This window comes from Arvicanthis niloticus, chromosome 6 (assembly GCF_011762505.2).
Source record: "Arvicanthis niloticus isolate mArvNil1 chromosome 6, mArvNil1.pat.X, whole genome shotgun sequence".
Taxonomy (NCBI): domain Eukaryota; kingdom Metazoa; phylum Chordata; class Mammalia; order Rodentia; family Muridae; genus Arvicanthis; species Arvicanthis niloticus.
This window is the reverse complement of record NC_047663.1, coordinates 13,923,957-13,938,058: the sequence shown is the minus strand read 5'-3', so window position 1 is coordinate 13,938,058 and position 14,102 is coordinate 13,923,957. Positions and strand designations below refer to the sequence as shown.

General features: G+C 37.9%; 1 protein-coding gene across 3 annotated transcripts in view; it reads left to right on the top strand.

Moving 5' to 3' along the window:
• The window catches only part of Cep112 (centrosomal protein 112), a 407,052-nt gene that overhangs the window by 87,907 nt on the left and 305,043 nt on the right, over positions 1 to 14,102 (top strand). For all 3 annotated transcript variants that reach the window (XM_034505950.2, XM_076935566.1, XM_076935567.1), the window contains exons 13-16: positions 7,930 to 8,084; positions 8,394 to 8,523; positions 9,166 to 9,258; positions 10,879 to 10,938. In XM_034505950.2, the coding sequence (XP_034361841.2) occupies positions 7,930 to 8,084; positions 8,394 to 8,523; positions 9,166 to 9,258; positions 10,879 to 10,938 (438 nt within the window). The remainder of the gene's footprint in view (positions 1 to 7,929; positions 8,085 to 8,393; positions 8,524 to 9,165; positions 9,259 to 10,878; positions 10,939 to 14,102) is intronic.

The window sequence follows — 14,102 nt, the reverse complement described above, 5'->3', positions numbered from 1 at the left end:
CAGGAGGGGCAGTCTCTGGATGGCCTTTCCTTCAGACTCTGCTCCACACTTTGTCTCCATATTTTCTCCTGTGAGTATTTTGTTCCCCCTTCTAAGAAGCACTGAAGAACCCACAGATTGCTTTTTCTTTTCTTGGTCTTCATATGGTCTGTGAATTCAATCTTGTATATTCTGAACTTTTGGGCTAATATCCACTTATCAGTGAGTCCATACTGTGTGTGTTCTTTTGTGACTGAATTACCTCACTCAGGATGACATTTTCAAGTTCCACCCATTTGCCTGCGAATTTCATGAAATCATCATTTTTAATAGCTAAGTAGTACTCCATTGTGTAAATGTACCACATTTTCTGTATCCATTCTGTGTCCTCTGTTGAGAAATACCTGGGTTGTTTGCAGCTTCTGGCTATTATTATAAACATGGCTGCTATGAACATAGTGGAGCATGTGTCCTTATTACATGTTGGGGCATCTTCTGGGTATATGCCAAGAAATGTACTTACACACCTATGGTCACTTGATCTTTGACAAAGGAGCTAAAACCATCCAGTGGGAAAAAAGATAGCATTTTCAACAAATGGTGCTGGTTTAACTGGCAGTCAACATGTAGAAGAATGCACATTGATCCATTATTATCTCCTTGCACAAAGCTCAAGTCCAAGTGGATAAAGAACCTTCACATAAAACCAGATACACTGAAGCTAATAGAAGAGAAAGTTGGGGAAAAGCCTCAAACACATGGGCACAGGGGGAAAGTTCCTGAACAGAACACCAATGGCTTATGCTCTAAAATCAAGAATTGACAAATGGGACCTGATAAAATTGCAAAGCTTCTGTAAGGCAAAGGACACTGTCAATAGGACAAAATGGCAACCAACAGATTGGGAAAAGATCTTTACCAATCCTACATTCGATAGAGGGCTAATATCCAATATATACAAAGAACTCAAGAAGTTAGACTCCAGAGAACCAAATTACCATATTAAAAATGGGGAACAGAGCTAAACAGAGAATTCTCAACTGAGGAAACTTGAATGGTAGAGAAGCACCTAAAGAAATGTTCGACATCCTTAGTCATCAGGGAAATGCAAATCAAAACAACCCTGAGATACCACCTCACACCAGTCAGAATGGCTAAGATCAAAAACTCAGGTGACAGCAGATGCTGGTGAGAATGTGGAGAAAGAGAACACTCCTCCATTGTTGGTGGGATTGCAAGCTGGTACAACCACTCTAGAAATCAGTCTGGTGGTTTCTCAGAAAATTGGACATAGTACTACCTGAGGACCCAGCTATACTACTCCTGGGCAGTACATTTCTAATCAGTCTTAAAGATTAAACTTCCATTTTTAAACAGATACTAAACCATTATCTCCAGTCCTGTTTTGTTTTCCTGTGCTAGGAACTGAGTATTGGCAAATGTACTGCCACTGAACTGTATCCTGGTCCTCCAGTCTTCATACCTGTTGGGAGCCGACTCCTAGCAGAAAGCGGCTATCATCTTTGTAGCCATCTTGAGCCATATACCCTGACAAGAGACTTGTTTTCAACAGCCTACAACAGCTGAGCACACTCTGATAAACATCTTGTTTTTCCCACATATCTTGTTTTGTTGTTAGTGCCCCAAGCTGCAAGGTGCACATGGTAAAGTGTCTTCAGCTGTGTTCCTCTGCTTGCGCTAATAAATACTCAGAATTTCCTTTCAATACACAAGACTAGAGGCTTGACCACACACCCTGTCTTGTCTCCATTCTTTGAGTCTCTTGTCCCTCCATCCCCACTCTCTCTTCCTAGACCCTGTTGTCTGATCCCCTCGTACCAGAGCACTTAGCCTCAAAGCATGAGGCAGTGGGCCCCAAGCAGGGCAGTGTAGGCCACTACATACTGGCTCCTAAGCGAGGGGCACTGTGGTCTGCAACATAGTGACCCCCAAGCCGTGCAGTGTGGGCCTCAACACATACCTTCCATGATTAACCTCACAGAGGTTGTAAAGTAGATTCCCATACTTCTAAGACTTGCTAAAATCACATCCATGGTATCTCATACCAAGATCATGTACTTTTAACAACTTTCTCAGATTTTAGAAATTGTCCTCAAATTCCAGTTTTTTTTCATTCTGTTAGCACATTAGATTCCAGCCAGAAAGATTCATACTTTTCACCACTCATCTTGCCTTACTTTCTCCACTGAATCATTGTTTTACTTCTCTGACTTTTCCTGGATCTGATCTTCTGTTCCCACAGCTGCCAGTTGAGCTAGGCCATTGTTGCTGCATCTCTGACTCTTCCTGTCAGCTGGTCTCTCTGTCATCTCTTGCTCCATATCCGTCAAATGCAAACATTTTCATGATCAAGAACTGAACTTATAATCTAATGCCCATAATAATTTCTGCTTATAAATGATGTCCATTTAAGAAGTGCAACCTAGTCTATTGATTGCCAAGCAGGAACTCCCAATGTGGGAACAAATTCCTTGTACCCAAGATAACCTTTCATTTCCTGTAGTTACAGAATGTATCCCTGGTTCTGTTGTATACCACTAAATCCCCTGTATTGTCTTCTACAGCCTGCAAAACAGGAATTTGCATCAGTATCCTTTCTTCTGTATTTTATATCACAATTTTTAAAAAGATTTATTTATTTTATATTTTATGTATTATTTTTTATTATGTTTATGACTTTACTAGCTGTGGCTCGGTGGCTAGGTTTTCAGTACCGTGCATGTTTTCCCTCTTGTTGTGTGGACCTAAGTCCAATTAGAGAGCTGTTAATTACTACAAGTGCATTCACACCACTACTACAACCTTAGCGTTGTTTGTGCCCTGTTTGTGGTTCATAGGTGTCATAGCTGTGTACAGCTGTTGGTTACTTTCCTTCTTTGAAGGCCTACATGTTTCCTTCTGGAAAACTAGCTCTGGGGAGGGGGTATTTAGGTCAGCTTAGTGGCCTCTGGGCTGAAGTGCGAGGTATACTATAAGTACTTATCTTCTATATCTGTGGGCAATAATAATAAACTAATATTTGGGAGTCTTTTTGACAAAACTTGCCAAAAACTCAAAACAGGGATTCTCATGCTTTGTATTGGTGTTTTGTTAGATGGTCTTTGTCTATTGGAGGGAACATTGTCAGCCCATATGAGAAAATCTTTATATATGTCTGTGTGTATGTTATACACACACACACACACACACACACACACACACACTCACACACACTCACTCTTGCATATTACAGGTCTTAAGTTTAGGTTTCTATTGCTATGATGTAACACCATAGCCAAAGCAAGTTGGGGAAGGAAAGAATTTATTTGGCTTACACTTCCACATCATAGTCCATCATTGAAGGTACTCAGAGTCAGAACCTAGAGCCAAAAGCTGATGCAAAACAGTGCTGCTTGCTGGCTTGCTCATTGTGGCTTGCTCAGATTATATGGGTTCTCTTATAGAACCTAAACCATGAGCCCAGGATGGCACCACCCACCATAGGCCAGGCCTTCCCCATCAATCCTAATTAAAATGCCTTACAGCTGAATCTTTTGCAGGCATTTTCTTAATTGAGGTTTTCTCCTCCTTGACACTAACTTGTGTCAAGCTGACATAAAACTAACCAGGACAATATGGTTTCATTTTTAAATAGATTTGACTTTCTCAAACATCCAGAATGTAGTTTACCCTCTGCCCTACTTAAAAATTCTTCATTTTAGTATATAAGTATAGAATTGTGTGCAAAACAGTGTATACTCAGAGTTTAAGATAAAGAGTAGCTGACACCATACATTCTGCTTCTTAATTTAAAAAGTTAATGTCACTCTATATAAACATGTTCATTAAATATAGACCTTAATGCAGAGGAAACTTTGACTTAATATTAATACCTGTCTGAATCTCATAAATCATGCCAACTTTCGCCAATAGCTAGATCTCCACAAGTGTTCACTCTTAAGAATTGCTCTATCAGTTATCTTTATGCTTTTCAGTTTTATTGGCTTACCTTTCTTTCCCTTTCTCCTAGCTTGATTGGTTCTTTTCCTTTTTTATTTCTAAATCCTTTTCCTAACTTCCATTCTTTTTCTTCTTACTGATGACTATTCTATTGCCTCAGGATCAGGACCACATAATCTCTGTTAGTCCTCACAGTCACTACCAAGTAGCTGTTTTTGCTCATTTTTAAAATTGTTCTTGGATCTATCTGACATCTGCCTGCTGTTTACCTATTTATCAATCTTCCCATTGATCATCTGTCTTCCATCTATAACATCTACCTACCTATCTGTGTTTGAATTTTACTCATATATTCTTTGAATTATTTGCTAAAGATTCTCTGAAGATGTAATCTTTGACAATCCAGTAAAATATGGTCTTAGGTGTGTTACAGGTAGTGTGGACATCAGATATGAACTATACTTTGAAAACTGGCAAGGACCTGAGGGCATATGCTGACTTCCATGCTGTAGTGACTGGTAGGGGCCTTATTCCTCTTTATCTTCATTATTTAAGAAAGAACTTAGAATGCATTTTTTATAATTTCATGATTCCAGAATAGGGATTTTTATACAAAGGTAAACATAATTTGGCAGAATTTAAAAAAATCAGCCTACAGAAATCATAATGAATCCAGGATAGAAAGAGATATTCATGAGTATTTACATTTTAGTCGTATGTAGTTGACTTACTCAGTGAAGTTTAAGAAGAAGGCATATGCAGGTAATCAAATATTAGTCCACTTGCAAACCTACTAACATTGCTACTTAGAAGGTTGGGCAGGGAATGATTGGGGAATTTTTATTTTTAGAGTATTCCAGGTGTATATTTTATGTTTTAAAAATGTTATTTTTTATGTACTTGAATACTTTACTCACATTTGTGTATGTGCATTGTGTGAATTTCTGGAAGCACATGGAGACCAGAAAAACGCATTGGATCACCTGGAATTGAACCATCATGTGTGGTCTTGGGAACTGAACCTGGGTCCTCTGCAAGATCAGTTAATGTTCTTAACTGCTAAGGCATTGCATCATCCTCTATATATTTTGAAATGGATTTCTTGGGGATAGACCAATTGGTCAAGTCATTGAGAGTGTTAGTTTTTTCAGAGGATCCAAATTTGGTTCTCAGCACCCACATTGGTTGGCCTTTAGAGGGGTCATATGTTTGACATGTTGGGGGCCAAGCATTCAATAGTCATTCTTAGCACTTCAACCAATTATGGATCCAGTCAGTGGCTAAAAGAGGCTTCTCTAACCAAATAGTATAACTATACATTAGAAGACAATTTAACTACATGTCCATTTGGCAAAATAGCAGCAATACATTCCTCCCAGTATCTTTGGTCTCCATCACCATAGGCTTTTGAATAGTTCTATACCATTATATATGAGGAACCTCAAATGCAATCAGAGGAAGGTTATCTACCCCATCTTGGCGTTTCCTTCTCTAGTCTTCCCCCTTCTGCTTTTCCTGTCTCCACCCTCATCTCATTGACCTCCCAACCCATGGCTCTTTTGTTGCTATCTTGCTCCTACTGATACTCCAACTTAAATCCAGTTATCTAAAACTTCCAGCCTAAGATCTGCATTTGAGGGGATATACAGAGTGTGGCTTTGGGGCTGAGATTATTTCCATTAGTATAATATTCTTGCCAGTACTATACAAGATTTTCAATTTCTTCACATTATCAACATATTTGTTTTCTTATTGGAGCATAGATAGCTTTATTTAGCAGGCACAGCCAATGGCTACAGCTCACTCACAAGTATCTTAGTTAGGTCCCATAAAGTTTTAATAGTTGATTAATACCGAAATTAAAAATTCAAGCTCTTGCTATCACTGTTATGTTCAGTGACACCTGACATTTGAGATCACAGTATTGCTTCAATCACTGTTTCTTCATTGAAACAGTGGATATCAGTGTGATCCACATCACAGTGGTTATCTTTCCTTCTCATTTCTTTTTCCTTTCTTATAAAAAAGTAGTTTGTACTTTCATCTGAGCATTTTCTCTTATCTTCACTATATTCAGTTATTAATATTGTAGAAAAAGATTGTCTTCTGGCTGATGGAGACCTTTTTTTTCCCTTAAGCATCCTCTGTAGGTTTATCTGTATCAGTTCAGCCCCTAGGTTTGATTTATTTCATTGGCAACCATGTTATTTTCTAACAGTTTAAAATAGCTACTCATTTCTTTCTTTGAATATGGACAATCTTTGTCTTGGCTTTGGAATTCTTGTTTCCTGTCTCTCTACAGTGACCGACCCCCACTTTGTGCAGTGTTCTTCTAGAGCTTTTGCTACTCAAGGCTCAGTGGCCTTGGCCATCTTCTGCTTTGAGGTTCTTGTCCAGTCCTCATCCAAGATTAAAAAATACCTATAGGAGAAAAAAAAAAGAAGAAGAAGAAGAAGAGCAAGCGAGCAGAAGGGTGGGAGTGCAACTTTGAACCCTGCCCAGCCCGCGGCTTTTCCTCTTCCTCAGTCCAGTCTGCCCTGGTGTGTTTCAGACTGATTTCTGTGTTCTTTATGTGTTCTTAATGGAAGAGTTATGGTCTACACACTACCCCTCATAAGCAGATTTCCCTCCCTTAGGCTCCTAAGGTGGAGCAGCAGTCCTGCTTTTTTTAGACATTGTCTCCTTTGCACCAATTCCACAGAAGGAGGGGCATGGATCCCCTGGATCCTACCACTTAAAATTGGAGAGCAAAAGTTCCTTCTTGGTTGTCTCACACAGTCACTGTGCAGGAAGATAGTTCAGAGTGCCTCAGAGGTGAACTAACTTCCTCAAGGAGCTTCTTGGCTCAGCAGAGGCAGAAGGGGTACAGTGGGTTAGATTGGAGCTACACGTATGCTCTGTCATGTTAAAAAATTCACCAAGGTGCTGTTTTTAATTTCACATATTGGAAGTTGTTGCACCAAAATTTAACGTACCAATCTATTCAGTGAAGAAAAGGTGAAGCGAAGAGAGAGTGTTGGAGTTTAACAGTGATGTTTAAACTTTATCTTAACTCTTTGTTGTGGAAAAACAGTAGGAAAGAAAGTCCACACTAACCTTTTCTTACTTTCATTTATTAGAAGAGTGGTTGTTAAAATGAAAGCCAGTTGTTTCTCAGCTAATGCTGGCTTAGTGCAGTTTTGAATAAGGCATTTAGAAGCTCATAAACACCTTTTTTTCAGGCTTTAAATGTAGCCCTGCCAAAGTGAAGAATTTAAAATAACTTAAATATCAAATAAAAAGAGGCAAGTTATTTGAATGATGCTTTTGCATACCTAAAAAAATAGAAAACTTCTTTAAAAGAAATAGAAAAATCTAACAGATGAAACAAATAAGAGTTTATGTGATAAAATATCCCTATATACTCTCTAATGATATGTTCTGTGGTACTTTTAGCATTAAAATGTGGAGCTATGGATTTCATTTAAAAATATCCTGATTAGAACCTTAAGTGGAAGGAACCAAGCTGAACTATATTGAGGAGGCACAGAGGGATCACCATCGACCTGGGGGGAGCAGGGTCTTCTTTGCTTTTGTGGGAACATTTCAGACTCAGCAAATGTTCCACAAATAAGTGAATGGTTGGATAGATGTAAACATGCCGTTAATCTTCTGGTAAAAAGGTGAGATTTCATTAGGCCAGGTGGTAGTGGTACATGCCTTTAATCCCAGCACTTAGGAGGCCGAGACAGACAGATCTGAGTTCCAGGCCACCCTGGTCTATAGAGAGTTCCAGGACATCCAAGGCTACACAGAGAAACCCTGTCTCAAACAAACCACCACCAACACCACCAACAACAACAACAAAAAATTACTTTAGAGATTTATTTTTTACAAATATTGATTATGGCTTATTTTCTCTTATTACTCTAATATGTTTCTTCATAGCGCTCGTTGGCACACATGGATGAAAAGCTAGTTAGGTTTCCTAACAATGACTTGTTCTTCTAGAACCACATGATCAAAGAGCTGGAGGGCCGTGTCCAGCAACTGATGGGAGAAGCAGAGAACAGCAATCTACAGAGGCAGAAATTGACCCAAGAAAAGTTGGAGCTGGAAAGATGCTACCAGATAACATGTAGTGAATTACAGGAGTTAAAGACAAGGTAGTGTCTTTAACTAGGCTGCTGTCTGTGGGGCACCAGTGCTCGCACCCTGACTGTAGGTGACCTGCGAGTAGATCACACGTTGTTCAGTAAATCTCATGACATTTCTACCTAAGTAGGATTCTTTACATATTTTTTAAAATACCTAAAAACGTAGTGTTTGAAACAAGTTAATGAAAATATGGATACTTAACTTCATATATTAAAAGAGAATATATTTAAATTTAGGTGATTATTAGTTTAATTGATATTCATTTAAGAGATTGGTTCCAAAAATATAAAACATTATTTTTTATTTTACTGTTTTAGGCGTAACATACTGCATAAAGAGAAAGAACATCTTGTAAATGACTATGAGCAAAATGTGAAATTATTAAAAACCAAATACGATTCTGATATAAATCTCCTGAAACAAGAGCATGCACTTTCAACTTCTAAGGTACTGTACAAGTTGGTAGCTGCATTTGCACACGTGTTCAGGCATGGCAGCGATGATCAGCCAGTCATTGCCATTTGAGATTAGTCCCTTTGTTCTGTTCTCGAAACCCCAGACTTCAAAACATGTGATGCTCTTAGGACGCTGAAAACACTGAATGTTTCATAGCCTACACAACACTTAGCAGCAGGTTCTGTGTGCCGCTCACCTAAAGCACTAACGGTTTAATGAAGGAATTCTTAGAAATGCTTTCTGAAGTGTTTCTGCACACATGTAGTGGTTTACTTTGAAATATTTGTTTTATTTTATTATTTTTAAAATTTTAAATTTCTCATAAAAATTGAACTCATTTTTACATTTTCATAGCATTAAATACTATGCAGATCTTAATTTATATTTTTACTTCAAAATACTAATTTTGACTTCAAATGTTACTCTAGTTACTGCTTAGCTTGCTAGCTCTCTTACAGTATACTTCAAATAGATTTAAGTTTTATGTTGTCTTTAAAATATTTTTTCACTCAGATTTATAGGTAACTTAAATTCTGACTAAACTTTCAGGGGTAAATGGGCTTTATATCAACCAGAACTGTGCAGTGTTACAAAAAGTCAATGCTCTGCCTTCTGTTCTTGCAATCCTCTTAGACATCTGGTGTAATTGAAGAATTAGAACAGAACATCTGTCAATTAAAACAGCAGGTCCAGGAATCGGAGCTTCAGAGGAGACAGCAAGTAAAAGTGAGTCCTGTACTTTTACTAAGGTCACTGGGCCCAGTTCCTTTACTGTCCTGATCTATGTTTATAAATGAGAGTTTGTTAAAAATAACTTAGGAAAAGCCCTTCTGGACATACCAGTTCTGAGTGTATTGCTGGCATTTACCTAACAAGTGAAGATACTTACATGTAAAGAATTAAAGACAATTGATTTGAAAGATCTTTTTTGAGATTAGTTTAGAATTAAAATTATTTTTGTTTTATTTATTTTATTGAGATTGCCAAAACTAGAATACAGAAAAGACAATGAAACACATGATTTTATATAAAGTGAGCATTCTTGTAATCACTGCCCAAGTCTAGGAATAGAATTTTCCAGCTATGCCAAAAATTCTTAAGTGGCTCTGCCTCATCCTACCCAATGTAAATATTCATCTTTGTATTCACAGACTAGCATAGCTCACTGCCTTCATCAGAGAAGCATCTTTTAGCTACATGCAATGGTTAATACAGAGATTCACAACTGGTCAAAGTATAGAATGTTCTTGAAATTTTCAGAAAAATAGATGAATTTGGCCCTTGTAATATAAAGCAGGGCCACCCAAACACATAAAGATAAACCCTGAATGTGTTCTTGCATATGTATGTAGGTGATAGCCCATAATGTATACAGTGTGTGTGTGTGTGTGTGTGTGTGTGTGTGTGTGTGTGTGTGTGTGTGTTGAGGGGTATGGGTAAAAAAACAAGAAAGGAGACCAAGACATGGTAAACATGGGTGATGGGAAGGAAGGGTGGGGGTTGGACAAAAGGACATCTGGAGCATGAAAGAGGAAGTAATACGGAAGATGAGAACAAGGGGGACTGTGGGCAGCAGAGGAGAGGGGAAGTGGGGAGGGAAGGAATTCTACTAGTACACAGTGTTCAAAATGCCACAATGGTATCTAATATGTTGTATGCCAATTTGAAATGAAATTATTCAAATATATCAATATATAAATTAAATATTTTAATATGTTAAATATTTTAAAAAATGAGTCCTAATATTTATTATTTGGTATACTGTCCATAATGTGCTTCAGGGCACTGGTGTGAATAGGAGTTATATTAATGTATATAAGTATGAATATACTATTTGCTGGTTTTTTACATATCTTATTAGTGTAGTATGCCATCTAATTTTTGTTTGATGTGAAGAAATTTCTTATGTAAGTGTATTATTTTAGAAAGTCCTCCCAATGAAGTTCTAAAACTACTGTCTTTCTCCCCTTTCTCTTTTTCTCAGCACTTTCATTTTCTCTCAGTCACAGAGCATCAAGGAGGAGAATATAAAGTAGTTTCAGAGTCACCATCTTGACTTAGTTGCTTATTCCTAGTCTCATAGTCTTAAAGGTCACAGTGGTCCTTGTACTTGAGGACAGGAGCACCTTTACACAGTTAAGGTCTTATATCTTGTTAAATAAAGCTGCTTGTGTCCCTGCTTGTGACTTTGACAGGTGCTTAGGGTTCTCTTAATGATAAGCAAATGACATGTATTACTCTTAAGTTTGATATCCAGTACATTCATTGCTTTTATCAGGTCACTAATTTTTATTGACTTTAAAGGAAATATAAAACATACTAAGAATAAACATTTGTCATTTACAGGATCAAGAGAATAAGTTTCACATGGAGAAAAACCATTTAAAACATGCCTACGAGAAAAAGGTAATATGGTTGGAAAATACAAACATTTAAAATAACAACTTAAGCAGGTGAAGGGGGCTGATTTAATAAAGTAATTGATTTATCCCATCCTTTAAATGATTTTTTCTTACTAATTCAATCTTAGCTAACCAATATAATGAAAGTTTTCATGTTTACGACCAATTTCAAGTTTGGTTATTAATCACACCACCATTAAAAGCTCTAGTTTTATGCTCTTTTGGGTGAGTGAAGCTCCTCATTGACTGACCCTCTCTTACGAACAACTTGATCTTTTATTTCTACAAGTTTGAAATTGGGACTTTCATTGCATTCCTGTGTATCATCCATGATAGAAGAACTTCAAATCTGTAATCAAAAACCCTAAAACAGTGAGAGCATTGACTACTTATAGCTTAGGAGCTTCTTAGCATTACCACGCACAATTTCTTAAATGTATTTTAATGTTCTTAATGTATTTTAATTATCAGTAGTAAGTAAATTTTTTCATACTTTAGACAATTTATAGATTTGTGACTGATACCTCAATTCTGAAATGGTTTGCTATAAGAACATCTAAAGTAAGAGTAGTTGAAATAACAAAAGTTTTATTGATATTTTATTATTATTTATTTTTAATATTTCCAAATGAATCCACTTATAAAATATAATAGAAAATGAGGCTTATCTTCCATTAAAATATCTGTAAATTAAAGCTAACCCTGGTATGTATTGTAGCATTCTCAATTCACATTGTAACCCATCGTTTTTGTCCTCTAGTTGCTTAGTTGACATTCTTTTAATACTTCTACTGGACAAGACATCCTGTGAGGTGATATGGTGAGGCTGGGAGCTGCTAGTCAGTCAGCCCTCCAAGAGGTGTATAGGATAAAGAATGTATTGTGACTTACAAAGAAAGGATTTCTTCTGGTGTAGATTGATCTGTTTGTGTGCTTTTTATAATTGTAATTATTTTCTTATTCCTGCAGTTTTATTATAATTCATTGTAAGGTATTTAGTATATTTATATCTACAAAATAGTATCTGAACAGGAATATGAAATAATGTCTTTTAAGTGAAGCTTTTCAGTTTCTATTGCTGAGAAATGCAGTTTTCTAAATATTTTGCTTGAGGGAGAGAGAGAGTGAGGGGGGAGATTGATTGATTGATTGATTGATTGATTGATTGCTGGAAGCCTTCTTCATTGTGTAAGGCACTGGTTAGCCTGGGTGTACTGTTCATTGTTGGTCCCTGGGTAGCCCTCTGGCTCTTCTTCCATTATGGACACCTTTCTGACCTCTTGTTCTTCTGTGGTCTCTGCCAGTTCTCTCATCTGCTGGCCTGTGAAACAGGATGGGCCATTTTCTAGGAGCAAGGCATACCGAGCACTGTTCTGTGGGGAGACAGACCCAGATAGCCTTTGCTTTTAGTGTACTCTTTAATGTATTTTAGCCACCAAGTAATCTAAGGTTCTGCTGTCAGCTTTTCTCCCTGGTGAATAGACAAAGGGAAGGAAACATGAGAATTTGCTTTGTAACTGGAGCTTAGGACAAAAGCCCACTTTGCAGCAGCCCTGGAAGATAGGCTTTGCCACCTCCCAACACACCACAGAACCAAGGAGTAGTGAGAAGCAGAGAAAGGAGATTTAATCTATGGAGCAGAAAATGTGGCTCAGTGACCACAAGCCCTATCTTCTGGGAGTGGATGTGAGCTTTAGGTTTAAATGGAGAGAGAATTAGGGTGGAGGGCAAGTGGTATGCAGAGTTAAGCAGTTCTGGTCAAGCTGTGGTCCGCTCGATCAATATCTCAGCTCTAGGCTTGCACTGTTTTCTGAAGATGTCTTTATTGCTTGAGGGGACCAGCTGATTCCTTGGAAATGCCTGCTCTGCTCCAGGTTATGATTTCACCATAGTGGATAACTCACCTCTTTGAGGTGCTTGGTCCTGCAAGGCTCTGCTCTCCTTGGAGTCCAAGGTTCAGAACAATGACTGGAGACCCTTTAGCTCTTTTGTGGGGTCTAGAGCAAGGGCAGTGAGAAGCAGACAGTAAGATCCCTCAGTTCCTTTTCTTTTTGTGCTTTCAGGTTTAAAGGGAGTGAGGTAAGTTAGGGAGCACTGGCTCCTAGGTAGATTGTCCTTTAGTGGTGAACCCTGACTACTGCAGATGTAAATGAGTAACCCCAGAAGTAAAGGAGACAGATGCAAAATGAAGAAGGGGAGGCTAGGCTTTCATCTTGCCTTCAGTTAGTTACCTTGTAAGTTCAAGTGAGGGTCAGTGCATTCTTTTTAGAAAGCAGTGTCTACGTGGCTGTTATAATTTCATTTTTATCAGTAACCTACTGGCCATTCCTGTTGTAGTTCACTTCTGAAAGGAGACCTAAAACCTCTTTATTAGGCATTGCAACAGCAGCTATTCCTTTCATGAGCTGTCAATTGGCCTGAGTTTTAAATAAAGTAACCAGATTACACTTTGTTGTTTTCAGTGTAAACATGACTTGTTTAAAACAACCGTCTATAGAAGAAAAATATGTATTTGTTCACATTGCATATGTTACTGAGATTGTTTATGTTAAAAGAAAAGGTTCCTCAGTGTGTCAATTTTTGTTTCACAATTAATTCCATAATCTCCCCCCCTTTAAATTGACATCTGTTCTTCTTTCTTTATTAAACCTGCTGTGATCTCAAGCCTTGAAGATTTGATGTCTTCTACCCCCTGAGGGAATATCCTTCTGACAGCTCAAAGGGCTAACATAAATCTCACACAGTCCTGAGCTGTGTAACAGGATAGCTAAATGGCGTGTATAGGCTTTTGTTTTGAGAGTTACAGGTGTGCACGTTCAGTGACTTTCCGTATAAAATGCTTCTGAATATCTGTTCAGAGGAGGAAATGCCATCTGAATGACATTATTTCCTCATGCCAGCGCCAAAGCAGCAGGATGGGAGCATACCATCCCACTAGTCTTTGAGGTGGAAGAAACAGCATCAGATGCTGGCCCTAATTTAAGCACACACATATTATCTCATGGTCTTTATTGATCTCTGGTGGCTGTTGCCTGCTCTTCAGATCTTTGAACATCAAACAAGTAATAGGCCATAAAGCTAACCGTCATTGTTTGATGAAGTGTCGTAATCTGCTAAATCAGGAAACTGCTGGAGTAAATGATTTTACTAGTAAGGAAACACCTGCCT